This window comes from Pelodiscus sinensis, chromosome 22 (assembly GCF_049634645.1).
Source record: "Pelodiscus sinensis isolate JC-2024 chromosome 22, ASM4963464v1, whole genome shotgun sequence".
Lineage (NCBI taxonomy): Eukaryota > Metazoa > Chordata > Testudines > Trionychidae > Pelodiscus > Pelodiscus sinensis.
Genome location: NC_134732.1, coordinates 16,459,066 through 16,476,466, shown reverse-complemented (window position 1 = coordinate 16,476,466; position 17,401 = coordinate 16,459,066). Strand labels below are relative to the sequence as shown.

Sequence of the window (17,401 nt, the reverse complement as noted above, 5' to 3'; positions counted from 1 at the left end):
GTTTGTCAGAGGAGTCTCACTGCCGAAAATCTGCAGGGCAGCCACATAGTCCTCAAGCTTGACCTTTATGAATCACTACGCAATAGTGCGGCAGTGGACACCCAAGTCTTCGGTGACCTTAGCATGACTTTCAGTCATTGACAAGCCTGAACTCCAGGAACGCAATGTGAGTACTGCTACAAAGTCACCATGAGTGGAGCACCCATGAGGACCACTACAAGAAGAAGTTACTCACCTTTGTGCAGTAACGATGGTCCTTCAAGATGAGTCCCCGTGGGTGCTCCATGTCCCACCCTTGCTCCCTGTTCTGGAGTTGTTTTCTTTTTGTATCCTTACAGATGCGGACCGGTGAGAGGGACTAACACGTAAGCCGGGTGTGCATGAAGATCAAAGAGCGCGAATGGTGCATGCTGCACACCGCGCAGGCGTGACCCGGCTGAAGACAGCTATGCAAAGCCTTTGAGCTGTGGCACCGGGACAAGCCTGACACCAAGAATGCAGCACCTATAGGGACCCATCTCAAAGAACCATCCTGCTAATACATCCCAGAATTATGTTCAATTTTTGTGCAACAGTATTATTCATATTATGTTTGTGATTCTCTGTAACCCCTGGATTCCTTTGTGCAGTACTCCTTCCTAGGCAGTCATTTCCCAACTGAGTCTTCCTAAGTGAAGTGCTTTGCATTTGTATTTACTGAATTTCATCCTATTTATGTCAGACCATTTCTCCAGTTTGTCCTGATCATTTTGAATTTTAATCTTATTCTCCAAAGCACTTGCAACCTCTCCCAACTTAGTATCATCCTTTACTTTTATTAGTGTACTCTATCATCATCATGAACAACAGCAACAGCCATAGGCTCAATGCCCGTTGGTGTCCTATGCCTCCCTCACTATTTCCTTCCATCTTTCCCTGTCCAGTGCAGAGTGGCTAAGTTTCTGTAGACTAGCTCTGCACCAATCTGCTATATCATCTACCCATTCTCTGTGGGGTCTGCCTCTCCTATTCAGAGCACCCATTATGCTGAATACCAGGGTCTTAACTTTTCGCTCAGTATTCATTCTGTAGATATGCCCGAATAGCTGTAACTTCCTTTATGTAACCTTCTGCAGTAGGTTCTCTTTAGGCTGTATCTTCACATCTAACACCTCGTTGGTGAACTTCTGCATCCATCTTATTCTCAGGAGCTTCTCTTCATCTTCCTCAATGATAATGATATCATCTATGAATGATATCATCTCCCAACACTCAATTGGTGTCGTGGACCTTGTTTATCTGGGTGACGTCCAAGCCAGCATCTTTTATCAGTTAATCTTACTGGTATCAGATTTCATTCATATTGTTGCTTTACAATCAGCACATCAATACTCATCTGATCAATCCTCCTCCTTTATCCAAGCTTGGGACTGGTATGAAACCCCTAGAGGCTTCATGGTGGAGTTAGTGTACTCTATGCCATTATTTAAATAATTGATGAAGATATTGGACAAAACCAGAGCCAGAACTTATCTCTGCAAAACTCTACTCATTGTGCTCTTCCAGCATGACTGTGAACCATTGACTGAGAACATTTTTCTAACCAATTATGCGCCCACCTTATAGTAGCTCCATCTAGTTGTAGTTCCTTAATTTGTTAATGAGAAGGTTATTTGAGACAGTATCAAAAACCTTTACTAAAGGCATGATGAACCATATCTACTGCTTCCTTACCCCCACATCCACAAGGCTTGTTACCCTGTCAAAGAAAGCTATCAGTTGGGTTTGACACAATTTGTTCTTGACAAATCCATGCTGACTGCTACTTATTACCTTATAATATTCTAGATGTTTGCAAATTGATTGCTTAATTATTTGCTCCATTATCTTTCTGGGTACAGAAGTTAAGATGACTGGTCTGTAATTCCCTCGATTCTCTGGGTGTTAATATCTTCATACAAAATCTCAGAAACACCTGGATCTTTAAACAAAGTACAACCCAAGATGTTTTATTTGGTTACAAACTTTATGCATGATGGATAGATACCATTAGTTAGCTGATAGCTTCTTATATTATTACTAAATCTTAAAGGGTTAATCAAAGGAGATCCCAGTAACCTGTTAACATTTATATAGCCTTATTGCACAATGCCACGTGAGTTCATGGACTTGTGTATTTCTATACACCTATTAGTTATCTATTTTTGAACTTTAACACATGGATCTGGTAGTGTCTTTCTAAATGTAGGGAAGGAAACTGCCTCCATATTTCTTACTTCTACGGTGTGATTCTAAAGAAAACTTCCTCTTCCACAGGAGAAATGACGTCCTTATGATGACTCCATGGTTTGCGCCAATAGTTTGGGAAGGGACCTATAATCTTGAGATCCTGAATGAGCAGTTCAAACAAAGGAATGTCACTGTAGGACTGACAGTTTTTGCAATCAAAAAGTGAGTATGGCTTATTCATAGAACTATATGTTAGTTATGAAAGGTGAAGGATAACCACTAAGAGGAGTGGGAATCTGTTTTGTCGATGTGTGTAGTGATGGTGTATCCCTTATTCATCTCACCTTTCCTAGCAGGAGTTTTGTTGGAAGACTGCTGATTGACTTAAAACACATTTCAGTGACAGGGAAAGGAGAGTGGGGTTTCACAGTGGGGTGGAGGAAAAAACTAAGAGGATCTGGCATTGGTGAAAAAGGGTCAAGTTAAGCTGCTTGTTGTGTGCATCTCAGAGAGAGGGACTGAAAGGATTAGCAACTATGGAAGCTAAGTAAAGTACTTTCCTCTTCTCCCTTTGCTCTGGGAATAAAGTCTTTGTCCTTATGCTCTCCTGACTTCACAGTAGGTGATCTTTTATCTTCTCCATACTGTCTAATTTCGCTACACTGCTATCCCTCTACTTGGGATGGAATATTTCAGAAATACAACCATGTAACTGGGAAAAGAGACTTTCCTCAAGAGTCCTTCTTACAAAGGAAGAATTTGACTTTCATGTTGAGCAGGGCTTTATCAGATTTGTAAGTAAAGGAAAATACTTGGTGGCTTGTGATGGACCCACACATGCTATGCAAAGACAGATTAAGGAACTATTCATTAACATAAGTGTTTTTCAACAGCTATGCATGCTACAGGGAAGTGCTTGATAATTCTGGATAGGGCCCTACCAAATTCATGGTCCATTTTGATCAATTTCATGGTCATGAGATTTTTTAAAACAATAAATTTCATGATTTCAGCTATTTACATCTAACATTTCATGGTGTAGTAATTGTAGGGGTCCTGGCCCAAAAAGGAGCTGAAGGGGTATCACAAGATAATTGTAGAGGGGGTGGCAGTGATGCTGGTGGCAGCATTGCCTTCAGGGCTGATCAGCTGGAGAATGGTGGTCGCTGAATGAGATCCGAGCTCTGAAGGCAAAGCCACCACCAGCAGTCTCACAGGGGTAAGGATGGCACTGCAGCTGGTAGCAGAGCCATCCCTAGGGTATGGCAAATCAGGGAAATTGCTCCGGGCCCCGTGATTTGGGCGTGGTGCTTCCGTGTATGTGTGTGTCATGCAGGGCTTGGGCTCAGTCTCCAGCAGTGGCAGCCCTAGGAATCAACTCCGTGAGTGTTCTGGCGCCTACGGAAATAATGTTGGGTACTCAGCAGCCATTGGGCAACCCGCTATCAATGCCTCTACCTCCCCCATCACAACCTGCTTACTGGTGGGCCCTGAGGCTCAGCGCCCTTCCTTCCCTCCCAGTGTTTATTGCCTGCTGCAAATCAGTTGTTTTGTGACGTTAGGAGGTTCTGGGGGAGGATCGGGGAGGAGCGAGGGAGCAGTGCATTAAGGAGAGGAAGAACTGGGTGTGAAAAGGCACGGCAGGCCCAGGAGGAGGCAGAGCAGGAGTGGGGCATTGGTGAAAGAGGAAAAGGAGGGAGGGACTAGGACAGAGGTGGTGGGGAACATGGCCTAGGCAGATTATAAATGCAACCTAGAATCGTAGAACATTAGAAGTGGAAGGGACCTCAGTAGGTCATTAAGTCTAGTCCTCTGCCCTCAGGGCATGACCGACTATCATCTAGATCATGGGTGGGGAACCTATGGCCCAGGAGCCAGATGCAGCCCCCAGCTTGCCTGACTCCAACTCCTGAGTCTCAGGGCTCCTCGCAGTATTGGGGAGTCTGTGCTGGTGCTCCGCCCCACTATAGGGCTGAAGCACACAAAATCTAATAGCCTGGGCCCTCAGCTCTGGTGTGCTAGGGAATGTGATTCCTTCTCAGTCGGGGGCTAGTCAGTGATGGGTTTATTGGTTGTGTGTGGCCCCAGATTGGTTTTTCTGTGTGTCAGCAGCCCCAGACTCAAAAAAGGTTCTCTATCCATGATCTATAGCTCATCCCTGATTGCTCTTAAATATCTCCAATTATGGAGATTCTACAACCTCCCTAGGCAATTTATTCCCGTGTTTAACCACGACTCAAAGTTTTTCCTAATGTCAAATCTAAACCTTGCTGTAATTTAAGCTCATTGTTTCTTATCCTATCATCAGAGGTAAAAAGAACATTTTTTCTCCCTCTTCCTTGTAATACCTTTTTAGGTACTTGAAAACTGCTATCATGTCCCCTCTTAGTATTCTCGTTTCCAAACTAAACAAACCAAATTATTTCAGTCTTCCCTCATAGGTCATTGTTCTTAGACCTTTAATCATTTTTGTTGCTCTTCTTTGAACCATCTCCAGTTTCTTCACATCTTTCTTGAAAGGTGGTGCCCAGAACTGGACACAATACCCCAACTGACACCTAATCAGTGAAGAGTAGAGCAGAAGAATGACTTCTTCTGTGAGTGATTGCTCATGTGAAGTCCAATATAGGTGTGCGTGTACAACGTGCACATGCCGTTGGAAACTTTTCCCTCAGCCAGCAGGGGAGCCCCCTAGAGTGGCGCCAGTATATCGGACCATATATACCCCTGCTGGCCCCCTCACCCACTCAGTTCCTTCTTACCACTGTGATGGTCATTGGAACAACCCTCAGCTCGTCATTGAGTTTGTTCTCTTCATTGTTCTTCTCCTCTGTTACCCAATCTTCAGTTAAGTACGTGTAAATTGAGTTAGAGACTTTTCTTTGTAGTTTTCTTCTTTCACTCTGCCCCAGCACGCCCCCTGCAGAAAGTGCAATAGGCCTATGCCGTGTGGTGACCCACACTCCTCGTACTTAAAGTTTCTGGGAGAATCACATATCACAGACGCATGCAAGATCTGCAAGGCGTTTAAGCCCAGAACCAAGCGCAAGTAGGAGTCATTTCTCAAGGCGCTCTTAATGGAAGCGGCACTCTGTCCGGCACGGGCTCTGGCACCAGCACCGGACCCAGCACTGGGCTCTAACTGCACTGGCCTCAGTGTGTGACAGCTCCATACACCGCGCCTCTCTGATACCTCACAGGACCAGACATTGCTCCCAGTCGCCGGCACCACAAAGGAAGAGGCAGCCTAACAGGTCGGTCTCCGCCCAAACAGAGGCTCTCCACTCGCTCTACAGTGGGACATGCAGCACCAACTAGTCCGGTGCCCAGGCTTTCTAGGTCAGGCGACTACTCTTCCCACTGGAGGGATGTTAGTCCCTCGGAAGATTTCCCAGACCCATCTACCCCGGAGGCTTTGGAAGCAGTGAGGGTCCTCATTGACTCGACTCCCTCCCCTCCGCCCACCCCAGCACCCTCCAGATGGCATGGGGTTCTCTAGGGGTTATCTAGGGTGCCTGGAGAACCAGTGCATGAGGTGCAGCAAAGCCACACAACACCTACGGCACCACTCATGACACCGGCCACTGAGGCACCGATACTTTCGGCACTGGCACCAGCACCGGACACAGCACCAGACCCAGTGTGGCTTAACCACCTGGTACTGCTATCGGCCCGCAGCACTGCGGCACCTACCTCTGTGAGGGATTCCGTTGCAACCATGCTTCCTCCTCAGCCTCGGCACCGTGACAAGCCCAAAGCTATGTCTCGGCACACCGCAGCCCAGTCAACATCAGCATCGTCACCACCATGATCCACCTCGGAGTACTTGTCTGACTCCGACACGGAATTAGCATGGTCCTCACCGTTCCCGCTCCTGGCACCAGTCCTGGCATCGTACGTCTCCACAATGGTACCAACAACAGTGGGCCCAGCCGATCCCCATACCGATGGTCCAGCAAATGTGGCCATCTCAACCACCCGGACAGTGGCCCTTCTGGACACCCTGGGCCTACCAGCAGGCCCAGGGCATGAATCCTCCTAGACCAGATTCCATCACTTCAGGTCCACAAGTCCCTCCATCGGCAACTCCTCTAGTCCAGTCTCTCACTTCAGGTCACTCGCTACCTCCAGGCCAGTCGTCCCCCTCTTCCTTCATGGCCACTTTGGACGATCCAGGCTGTACGGATGCCCCTGTGAGCAACATGGCACAGGAGTCATCGTCCTCCTCCCCAGACGAGGCATTAGCTGACTGCACCCTCCATGGATGCCAGGGCCGATCAAGACCTGTTCTGCCACCTGGCCCAAAGTTTGGGTGTCCAAGCGGACAAGGTCTCCGAGGACTTGGATCCCACTGTCAACATCTTGCACGTAGACACTCCCTCCAGAGTGGCGTTGCCGATCATCCGAACGGTAGCCAAGATTTTAGCAACCTTGTGGCAAACCCCGGCATCCATACCTCCCACCAATAAGTGTGCAGAACAGAGGTACTTTGTCCCTCAGGAGGATAACAAACACCTCTTCTCCCACCCTCCCCCGGGTTCGTTAGTAGTTCAGGCAGTCAACCAAAAGAAGAGGCAGGGACAGCCCGCTGCCACCCCTAAGAATAGAGAGGCTAAAAAGACTGAGTTACTGGGCAGAAAGGTCTATGCATCTGCGGGGATGCAGTACTGAACTGCCAACCAACAGGTCCTTCTGTCCAGATTCGCCTACAACACCTGGGCATCAATGGATAAATTTATGGACTTGCTCCCCAGAAACTCCTGTGTGGAGTATAAGGCACTTCAGGAAGAGGGGAGAGCAATTTCCCGAGCAGCTCTACAAGCAGCACTCGACATGGCTGATGCAGCTTCAGGAGTTATGGCCACCGGAGTGGTCCTGCATCATAGTTCATGGCTCCAGGGTTCCAGAGTGCTGCCGACACTCCAAAACACCATACAGGACCTTCCTTTTGAGGGCCCCTCACTCTTCTCGGAGGAAACTGACCAGTGGCTACATGGCCTGAAGGACATGACAGCCACATTAAAGTCCTTGGGCCTACATACACCTGCTACCCAGAGGTGTTCATATACAAACAGGAATATTCCTAGAATGCCTCCACAGTGCCCATGTCCTGACTTTACCCGACGTAGGGAAAGGGGCAATAATGGCAGGAACAATAGGCGCCCAGCCCCAAACAACCAGGGACCCCCCAATAAATCCCCCGGACTCCAACAGGGGTTTTGATGGGACCCTCGAGGGCTTCTTACCAGTCTCCCCGGTGCCTTTCTGGGACCGTTTATCCCATTTTCTCCAGGCTTGGCGGTCTGTTACATTGGACCGATAGGTTCTGGAGATAGTGGAAAGGGGTTATGTAATCCCTTTCCACTTGCCCCCTCCTTTCAAATCCCATACCTCATCCTTTTCCAGGGACCCATCTCAGGAGCCTCTGTTACAGGAGGAGGTTTGCCACCTTCTCACCATAGAGGTGGTGGAACGAGTTCCCCTCAAATTTCAAAACAGGGGATTTTATTCCCGCTACTTTCTGGTTCCAAAAGCAAAAGGGTGCCTCTACCCAAACCTGGACCTCAGGGCCCTACATCTTTTCATCGTCAAGACAAAATTCAGAATGGTGACTCTGGCGTCCATAATTCCTTCCCTAGCCCCAGGAGACTGGTACGCTGCCCTCGACTTAAAAGACGCTTACTTTCATGTTTCAATTGCCCCTTTCCATCAAAGGTTTCTACGATTCACTGTGGGCCAGGACCACTACCAATTCGACCCTTCTCGTTGGTATTTCTATGGCCCCCCGAGTCTTCACCAAATGCAGGGTGGTGGTGGCCACCGAGCTAAGAAAAAGGGGAGTCCAAGTGTTCTCCTGTTTGGAAGATTGGCTTCTCGGGAAAGTCAGAAACCCAAGTGAGAGATCACATCACCACAGTCCGTGAACTCTTTCAAGAACTAGGTCTTTTTTTAAACCTGGACAAATCCACCCTAACTCCTACCCAAACAATAGAGTTCATGGGTACTACCCTGGATTCCCGGTCTCAGAGAGCTTCTCTACCCAGCTCCCGCTTTCTCACACTACTGTCCGCAGTCAGGTCAATCCAGAACTTTCCAGTGACCACCGCCTGGGCTTTCATGCATCTATTGGGCCTCATAGCCGCCTGCACTTATATAGTGCAACATGCCAGGCTGCGCATGCGCCCACTACAGATGTGGCTATCGCAAGTCCACAATCCAACTGTTCAGTCCTGGGGCAGAGTGTTGACTGTCCCCACCCCTGTTCTCCTCACGCTGGATTGGTGGACCCATCAGCTACAGAGAGGGACAAGCATGTCTCTCTCTCTCCAAGGCTGTGTCCAGACTCAGGGGTTTTTTCGAAAAAAGTAGCCTTTTTTCGAAAAAACTTCACCATCGTCTAGACTGCAGCCACGTTCTTTCGAAATTAAATCGAAAGAATGCGGCTTTTCTTTCGACGGTGGTAAACCTAATTCCACGAGGAAGAACTCCTTCTTTCGAAAGTGCTCTTTCGAAAGAAGGCGTTCTTGAAAGCAAACAGGCTTTTTAGAAAGAGATCATCCAGACTCACTGGGTGCTTTCTTTCGAAAAAGCGGCTTGCTTTTTCGAAAGTTCCGCGTGCAGTCTAGACGCTCTCTTTCGAAAGAGGCTCTTTCGAAAGAGCCTCTTTTGAAAGAGGCTTGCAGTCTAGACATAGCGCAAGACACCATTCTTCATTTTCTGTAAGTAGGGTAAAGTTTAGGTAGTTTCGTTAGGTTTTATTATTTTAAGGATTGGGTATGGGATCTGAGATCTGTCACTGTTTAAAAGATGTTTTGGCTTTTCTTTGTAACTAAGTTCTAGGCCCATGGAGTTTCTCCATGAGTATATTTTGTTACCTTCCTATCTAGTCATTATACTTGCAACGGGAATATTGTTGTAATAATAAAAGTTCTTTCCTTTCTTTTTATTAACCTGGCATTGGTTAATAGTGTGCCCTGATTTTTATTTTAGGGATGAGATTTCCTAAATGATCTTTCGCCTGGTTTTTTTAGCAACATTTGGGTGGTGGCAGCGGAAGTTTTATTCCCAAGTTCTTCTTCGAGTGCTTGCTCATGTCCATTCTGATTCGGTGTACGTGCAACACGTGCACGGATTCTGGAGCTTTTTTTCCCCTTAGCAGTATCCATAGGGCCAGCAGGGAGCCCCCTGGAGTGGCGCCGGTATACCGGTGCATATATACCCCTGCTGGCCCCTCCACCCCCTCAGTTCCTTCTTACCGCCCGCCCGTGACGGTAGCTGGAGCATGCTTCAGGCTGATAGCCTATCTCTTAGCAGCTTTATTTCTTATCTGTTGTATTATAGTTCTAGTTGAAGTTTTTATCTAGTTAAGTAGTTGTTAAGTGTTGTAAATATTTAGTTAGATAGGGGAGCACAGCGGTACCCTCCCGTGAGGGGAGGGCATGCCAGGGCCCCCAGGGCTTTAAACCCTGTGCTTCCTGCTCCAAACCTATGCCCTGCGGAGAGCCCCACTCTGACTGCCTAAAGTGTCTGGGTGAGGCCCATCGAGCTGAAAGCTGCTCTATCTGTAAGAGCTTTAAGCTCCGGACCAAAAAGGAGAGGGACTCCCGGCTAAAACTCCTACTAATAGAGTCGGCACTGCAGCCTCAGAGCGAGGAGTGGCCTCACTCTGCCTGCAGAGCACTGGCGGCGGCACCCCCGTTGGACAACAAGGCACCGAGGCACAGATCGCAGTCCCCGGTGCCGAGGGCCCCCAAGAGCTTGAGGGGACGCTCGGCAGAGAGGAGTGCCCAGAAGGTGCGCCCTAAGGAGGGGCACCTTTCTTCTAAGGCCTCCAAAAAGAGGCGCAGCCCGGACAAGGGCAAGAGCCCGGGGCAGCCCGTGGGGCTAGGAGAGGTCCGTCGGCCCTCCACCCCAGAAACCTTTGAAGCGGCCTGAGACCTCATTCACATGGCTGCGGATGAAGGAGAGGGCCCGGTGCCGCAGGAGCGGACTGCGCCGGCACCGGCCTTAAGTGCCCCCCAGCAGGCTATGGCCGGGTCGTGGGACCCTCTGGGTGAAGGGCAGGCCTCGGCCCAGCAGCAGTTTTTCCCGGTGCCAGGAAGAACACCAGCACCGGAGCCGGGACGAACGCCAGCACCGACCCTGGGCCCCTTCCCGGCGGCACCGGCAGCAGCACCAGGAGCGAGTGCGCTTGCAGCGCTGACGGCACCGGTGCAGGGTCCGGTGCCGCAGACGGTCCCTTGGGCGGTGCAGGGCCCCGCACCATACTATGCGCCATCCGCGGTGCCACAGCAGGCACCCCGCACGGCACCGACGCTGATGCCTCTCCTGGCACCGATCCCTGCTCACACCATGGGAGCGCCAACCCAGCAGCAGGGCGCGGTGCCGCTGCACATGACAGCACCGGAGGGTTACTTACCGGCCTATCAGATGCAGCTGGGCACGGTACCGCTACAGCAAGGACCTCCACTTATGCCCCCACCAGCACCGCGTGCGGTTCACAGGGTCAAGCCATCGGCCATGGCAGTGCAGCAAAAGGTGCAGGCTTCATCGGCCCCTCCCTGGTCAGCATCAGAGTACTCTTCGGAGTCTGAGGCCGAATTGGTGGCATCAGCCAGGTCATCATACAGGTCACGGCCCCGTCATAGGTCTCGCTCATCGGTCAGATCATCTCACTGGGAACCGGTGGATCAGCAGCAGTGGCAGGGGCAACCTCAGTGGTCATTCTGGACGCCCTAGGCATACTACCAGGCCCAGGGGCCTCCCCCTACGGGGCCAGCGGCGGGGTCGTCCCGAAGGAGCAGCACCCCATCTGCCACCCCCTTGACAGCCCCCCCCCCCCGCCTGGAGACAGCTCATCTATAGTGGCGATGTCAAGACCTCCGGTTATTGGTCAGGGGCAGGGGGCTATGTCCCAGCCGGGCTCAGCCTATATGGACATCTCTGCCCAGGGGGAACCAGGGGCACAGCTCGGTGAGGAGGAGGCAGTCCCCTCAAGGGAGTTCTCGTCATCTTCACCAGACAAGGCCCTGGCCGACCCCGCGCCCCAGCCCCCGTCAATGGACTCCAGGGCGCACCAGGAGCTGCTCCGAAGGCTGGTGGTCAACCTTGCAGTCCAGCACGAGGAGGTTCACGAGGACCAAGATCCTATGGTGGACATTATAGCGGCAGCGGGCCCTGGTTGAGTGGCGCTCCCACTGAATAAAACAGTGGACAAACTGTCCAAAACTCTGTGGCAGACGCCGGCTATTATTGCGCCAACCCAGAAGGGGGTCGAGAGAAGGTACTACATACCCCAAGCGGGGCACGAGCATCTTTTTAACCACCCGGCACCGGGATCCATAGTGGTGCAGGACAGAAGGAGTGCCAAGGGCCTCCAGGTCCTACTCCGAAGGCGAAGGAGCCCAGGAGATTGGACCTACTTGGCCGGAAGGCCTACGCCACGGGGGGCCTCCAGCTGCGTATAGCTAACCAGCAACTAATGCTGGGGCGTTATGCCTTTAACACATGGGCATCAATGAAGAAATTTGCCAGCCAGCTTCCCCCTGAATCCCGCCAGGAGTTCGGGGCCCTGACGGAAGAGCAGTGGCGCGTACCTCTCTCAAGGCGGCCTTGGACACGGCCGATTCGGCAGCCCGCACTATGGCCACAGGGGTTGTGATGAGGCGTAGTGCGTGGCTGCAGGTGTCTGGCATCCCACCCGAGGTGCAGACCACCATTCAGGACCTGCCCTTTGAGGGGCTGGCCTTGTTCTCAGAGCAGACTGATTCCAAGCTTCATAGCTTGAAGGACTCAAGAGCGACCCTGAAGTCGCTAGGGATACATACCCTGGCGCCTCAGAGGCGCTCCTTCAGACTAGACCCTACCCTAGAAGGGGGCAAACAATGATAGGGGTCGCAGGAGGGGCCATAACAATAGCCGCCCTGACCTCTTCAGAGGCAGGCGTAGGGGCCCTCAGTCAGACTCCGAGAGAGGCTCAGGTCCATCACCCGGTCACCAAACTAAGCCCTCATTTTGAAGGTACGCTAGAGAGCAGAGTGCCAGTCACACCTACCTGTCCACCCTTTGGGGACCGTCTTTCCCTCTTTTACCAGGAATGGATAAAGATCACGTCGGACCGTTGGGTCCTAGACCTGGTGAAGCAGGGATATACTATCCCCTTCCTTTCCTCCGAAACCTGAACACCTTTATAAGGAAGGCAAAGTTCAGGATGGTGACGCTAGCCTGCATCATCCCATTGCTCAGAAAGGGGGACTGGTATGCTGCTCTCAATTTGAAGGATGTGTACTTCCACATTTCAATTTTTCCAAGTCACAGAAAATTCCTACGGTTCACGGTGGGACAGGACCACTTCCAGTTTACGGTCCTCCCTTTTGGCTGTGTACAGCCCCGAGAGTCTTTACCAAATGTATGACGGTGGTGGCTGCGTTTCTGCGGTGGCACAGGGTCCAAGTGTTTCCATATCTGGATGATTGGCTCATAAGGGGCAAGTCTCAAGAACAGGTGTTGGATCATGTCTCAAGGGCCAGGGTTTTGTTCGAGAGCCTCGGCCTCCTCATAAACGAGGCCAAATCATTGCTAGATCCCACGCAAGTCATAGACTTTGTGGGGGCCCATCTGGACTCACCTTTGGGCAAGGCGTCCCTACCGAGAAACAGATTCATGGCTATTCACTCGCTGGTAGTGGGGCTGCAGGAGTTCCCGACTACGACGGCGAGGACCTGTATGAGGCTCCTAGGCCACATGGCGGCGTGCACTTACGTGGTCCAACACGCCAGGCTACACATGCACCCATTGCAGGGGTGGCTCAGGGTAGCGCACAACCCCTTGAGGTTGCCGCTAGATGCGGTAGTGACTATTCCTCAGGACATTCTTCATTCGCTGGACTGGTGGAAGGACGAGGGCACGGTGTGTGTGGGGGTCCGATTCACCAAACCGTCCCCATCAGTGCAGCTGGTCACGGATGCTTCGGACGTGGGATGGGGCGCTCACCTGGGCAACCTCAGGACGCAACAGAGGAGGTCAACAAAGGAGGTTCACCTCCATATAAATATCAAGGAGCTGCGGGCGGTCAGGTTGGTCTGCAGGACAGAGTGGTGGCGGTGCTCACAGACAAGACTACGGCCATGTTTTATATCAACAAGCAGGGTGGGGCGCATTCCTTTCCCCTGTGCCGGGAAGCCCTAGATCTATGGGAACTGTGTATAGCCCACGGTATTTACCTGGAGGCATCTCACCTTCCGGGAACCAGGAACGGGCTAGCGGACAGGCTCAGCCGTTCGATCCAGGCACACGAGTGGGTGCTAAGGTGGGATGTACTTCACGGGGTCTTCTGAAGGTGGGGGTTTCCCCGCCTGGACCTGTTTGCAACTCTGAGCAACGCCAAGTGCAGGGAGTTCTGTTCGTACATGGGGCACGGTCTGGGCTCTCGGGGCGATGCACTGCAGATCAGCTGGCCCAGGGGCCTACTCTATGCCTTCCCCCCGTTCCCTCTGATCCACGACACACTCCTCAGAGTGCAGAGCTTCAAGGCCCAGATCATCCTGATAGCGCCAGTATGGCCTCGGCAGTACTGGTTCACCACCCTGCTGGTTCTGTCTGTGGAGGGCCCGCTCAGGCTACCCCTCGGGCTGGATCTAATCACTCAGAGCTGCGAGGCCGGGGTAGCTCTCCACCTGAGCCTACCATCTCTGCACCTAGCAGCGTGGCTCCTCAGTGGCTCAGCGAGCCTGCTCCAGAGCAGTCCACGAGGTCCTCCTAGAAAGCAGAAGGCTGTCCACTAGAGCCCTTTACGAGGCTAAGTGGAAGAGGTTTACTTCGTGGCTGGAGGGCAGGACGCTCGCTCCAGGTGAAGGGGCGGTTCCGACTGTCTTGGAATACCTTCTACACCTGCGGAAACAGGGCCTGGCCACAGCCTCCCTAAGGGTATACCTGGCGGCCATAGCAGCTTTCCACGCCGGGGGGGAAGGAGGGGGGCAAAGGTCTATCTTTGCCAATCCCTTGGTTAAAAGATGTCTAAAGGGAATTGACAGAATGATGCCATATGAGAGACCTCCAGTCCCGGCTTGGGACCTTAACCTGGTCCTGACTGCCCTTATGAAGCCCCCGTTCGAGCCTCTGGCTTCATGCTCTTTGAAGCACCTGTCCTATAAGGTAGCTTTCCTCGTGGCCATTACCTCGGCTAGGAGTGTATCAGAGCTTAGGGCTCTCACCTCAGAACCACCCTACACGGTGTTTTTTAAAGATAAGGTGAGGTTGCGTCCACACCCGGGGTTTCTTCCCAAGGTTGTCTCGCACTTCCATATGTCCCAGGATATCTACTTGCCAGTGTTTTACCCCAAGCCACACGCGTCGCCCAGGGAACAGGCTCTGCACTGCCTGGATATTAGGAGGGCATTGGCATTTTATATAGATAGGACACGAGAGTTCCGTAAGTCAATTCAATTGTTTATTTCAGTGGCGGAAAGGATGTGAGGGCAGCCAGTCTTGGCGCAGCGTATATCCTCGTGGATTACTTCCTGCATTCGACTGTGCTACGAGGGCGCGGGTAGCCCACCGCCGGGCATAACAGCACATTCCACTAGAGCCCAGGCAATGTCGGCGGCGTTCCTGGCTTGCGTGCCGATCTTGGAGATCTGCAGGGCAGCAACCTGGTCATCGGTGCACACTTTTGCAGAGCATTATGCAATCACGCAACTGGCCAGGGAGGACGCTGTCATTGGGAGGGCAGTTCTCTGCTCTGCAGAATGATAAGGCAGTAGTTAGTCACCTTCCGACCCCGCCTCCGGAGAGGGGACACGGCTAGGGACTCACCTAATCAGAATGGACATGAGCAAGCACTCGAAGAAGAAGAAGAAGAAGAGGTTACTTACCTCGTAATTGTAGTTCTTCGAGATGTGTTGCTCATGTCCATTCTGCATCCCACCCACCTCCCCATGTCGGAAGGAGCCGGCAAGAAGGAACTGAGGGGGTGGAGGGGCCAGCAGGGGTATATATGCACCGGTATACCGGCGCCACTCCAGGGGGCTCCCTGCTGGCCCTATGGATACTGCTAAGGGAAAAAAGCTCCGGAATCCGTGCACGCGGCGCACGTACATCTAATCAGAATGGACATGAGCAACACATCTCGAAGAACTACAATTACGAGGTAAGTAACCTCTTCATCTAGGTTTTTAAGATTTTGGGGGAGTTTTATACCAAAGCCTGGTAGATAAGGCTTTGGGGTACACTTGCTGGCCCCCACTTCTGCATTTATCATGCCAGAGTGGGGAAGGAGCCATGACAAGGTTTACCTGGGTGGTCGACAAATGCCTTTGATGTCGATCCCTGCGCGTCCAGACTACTGTGCTGAGCCAACAAACAGCTGATCAGCTGTTTGTCGGCTCAGCACGGCAGTCATGTAAATTTAAATGAAGCGGCGATTATTTAAATTGCCGCTTCATTTTCCTATGCCTGGTAGCCTAATCTACATGCCTCTGGCGACAGAGGCATGTAGTCTAGAGGTACCCTATGTTCAGAATTTTCATCCTCACCTTCATGATCTTGTACAGCTCTGCCCATTCTTACACTGCCACCCTTTTCCCCCCTCTACTCTCTCTTCTGCACTTCACTTTCTTGCTCTCTATGTCCCCCTTTTCCAGTCTTCTCCACTGTGCATTTATTTCTAATAGATAATTTCTTTTTTTGGGTAGGTATGTCGTGTTCCTCAAGACATTTTTAGAAACTGCAGAGATGTACTTTATGGTTGGACATAAGGTGAACTATTACATTTTCACAGACAGACCACAAGAAGTTCCTAAAGTTGAGCTCAAAGAAGGAAGGAACGTAGTAGTTCTGCAAGTCCAAAACTACTCGAGGTGGCAAGAAATCTCTATGCGACGCATGGAAATGATCAACCACTTCTCCAAGAAGCAGTTCATTAATGAGGTTGACTACCTTGTGTGTGTTGACGTAGACATGAGGTTTAATGACCTAGTTGGAGTAGAAATCCTGAGCAACTTGTTTGGCACACTACACCCAGGATTCTATGGTGCAGAGCGTCAGTCTTTCACGTATGAACGTCGACCTGCTTCTCAAGCTTATGTTCCCCATGATGAGGGTGACTTCTACTATGCTGGAGGATTTTTTGGAGGAACAATAAAGGAGGTTTACAAGCTGACCAAGAAATGCCATGAAGCCATCATGGTGGACAAAGACAAGAGAATTGAGGCAATATGGCAAGAAGAGAGTCACTTAAACAAGTATTTTGTTTACCACAAACCAACTAAAATACTTTCCCCAGAATACGTGTGGGATGACAATATGGGTAGACCAGAGATCCTTAGGAAAAGGAGGTTTCTTGCTGTACCAAAGAACCATGCTGCAATCAGAAATAAATGAAGTTCTTCTCTGACCGGTCTTAGTGCAGTGGTGGGCAACCTGCAGGCAACATGTGGCCCAAAGTAATTTGATTGGTGTCTGCGAGACATTTTGCTGATGTTGGTCATTTGCAGGTACCACACATCACAGCTCCCATTGGCCAAGAACAGAGAAGGGCTGCCATTAAATGTTACAGGGGCAGTGCGCACAGTCAATGCTAACAAAATATTTTGTGGCCTAGAATCAGATTAACCTGATGGACCACAGGTTGCCCACCACTATCTTATTTCAAACTAACCTAACTGATATTGCAGGTACCCTTGGTTGATGAGAATATACAGACAATTGGTAAGGCTCCATAACTGTTTCTTACATCTCCAGTGGTTCTGGATATGGGAATGGTTTGCAAAATGACATTTATCATAAGGACACTTTGCTGATTCCATCAATTTCTTTGCCAAAAATACATTGATATTTTTGTGCAATACAGTGGTACTGGCATTATGTTGTATTTAGCGCTGGGGAAATACAGAGACCTGTGGATTCAGATACTTATCCAAACCTCTTTTGCCAGACATCTGATGCAAAGAAGCTTTCATGACTCTTCCAATTCTTTCTGCTTTTATTTGGCTCTGAAGTGTTGTGGAAACACAAGAGATATTAACGTGTGAGTGTGTGACTGTAAAAGGTATTTTGGAATTTCTATTTGTTACAAAACCAAAATATCAGTGGGTATATCTGTGTGTTTAAAAAAAAATTAATACGATTTTTTGCTTATCTAAAAAATATTTGGTTCAATTTGATTTTCCAGATGATTTGGGTAACTATCCTGATC

At 50.5% G+C, this 17,401-nt stretch overlaps 1 protein-coding gene across 5 annotated transcripts in view; it reads left to right on the top strand.

Annotated features, from left to right (window-relative positions):
- LOC102451136 (histo-blood group ABO system transferase-like) overlaps window positions 1–16,728 on the top strand; it is a 40,831-nt gene extending 24,103 nt beyond the window's left edge. For 3 of the 5 annotated variants that reach the window (XM_075905155.1, XM_075905154.1, XM_075905153.1), the window contains 2 exons: window positions 2,296–2,430; window positions 15,900–16,728. In XM_075905155.1, coding sequence (XP_075761270.1) covers window positions 2,296–2,430; window positions 15,900–16,587 — 823 coding nt within the window. In that variant the 3' untranslated portion in view covers window positions 16,588–16,728. The remainder of the gene's footprint in view (window positions 1–2,295; window positions 2,431–15,899) is intronic. The other 2 variants (XM_075905158.1, XM_075905157.1) reach the window with 1 other exon arrangement.
- Window positions 16,729–17,401: the final 673 nt, after the last annotated feature.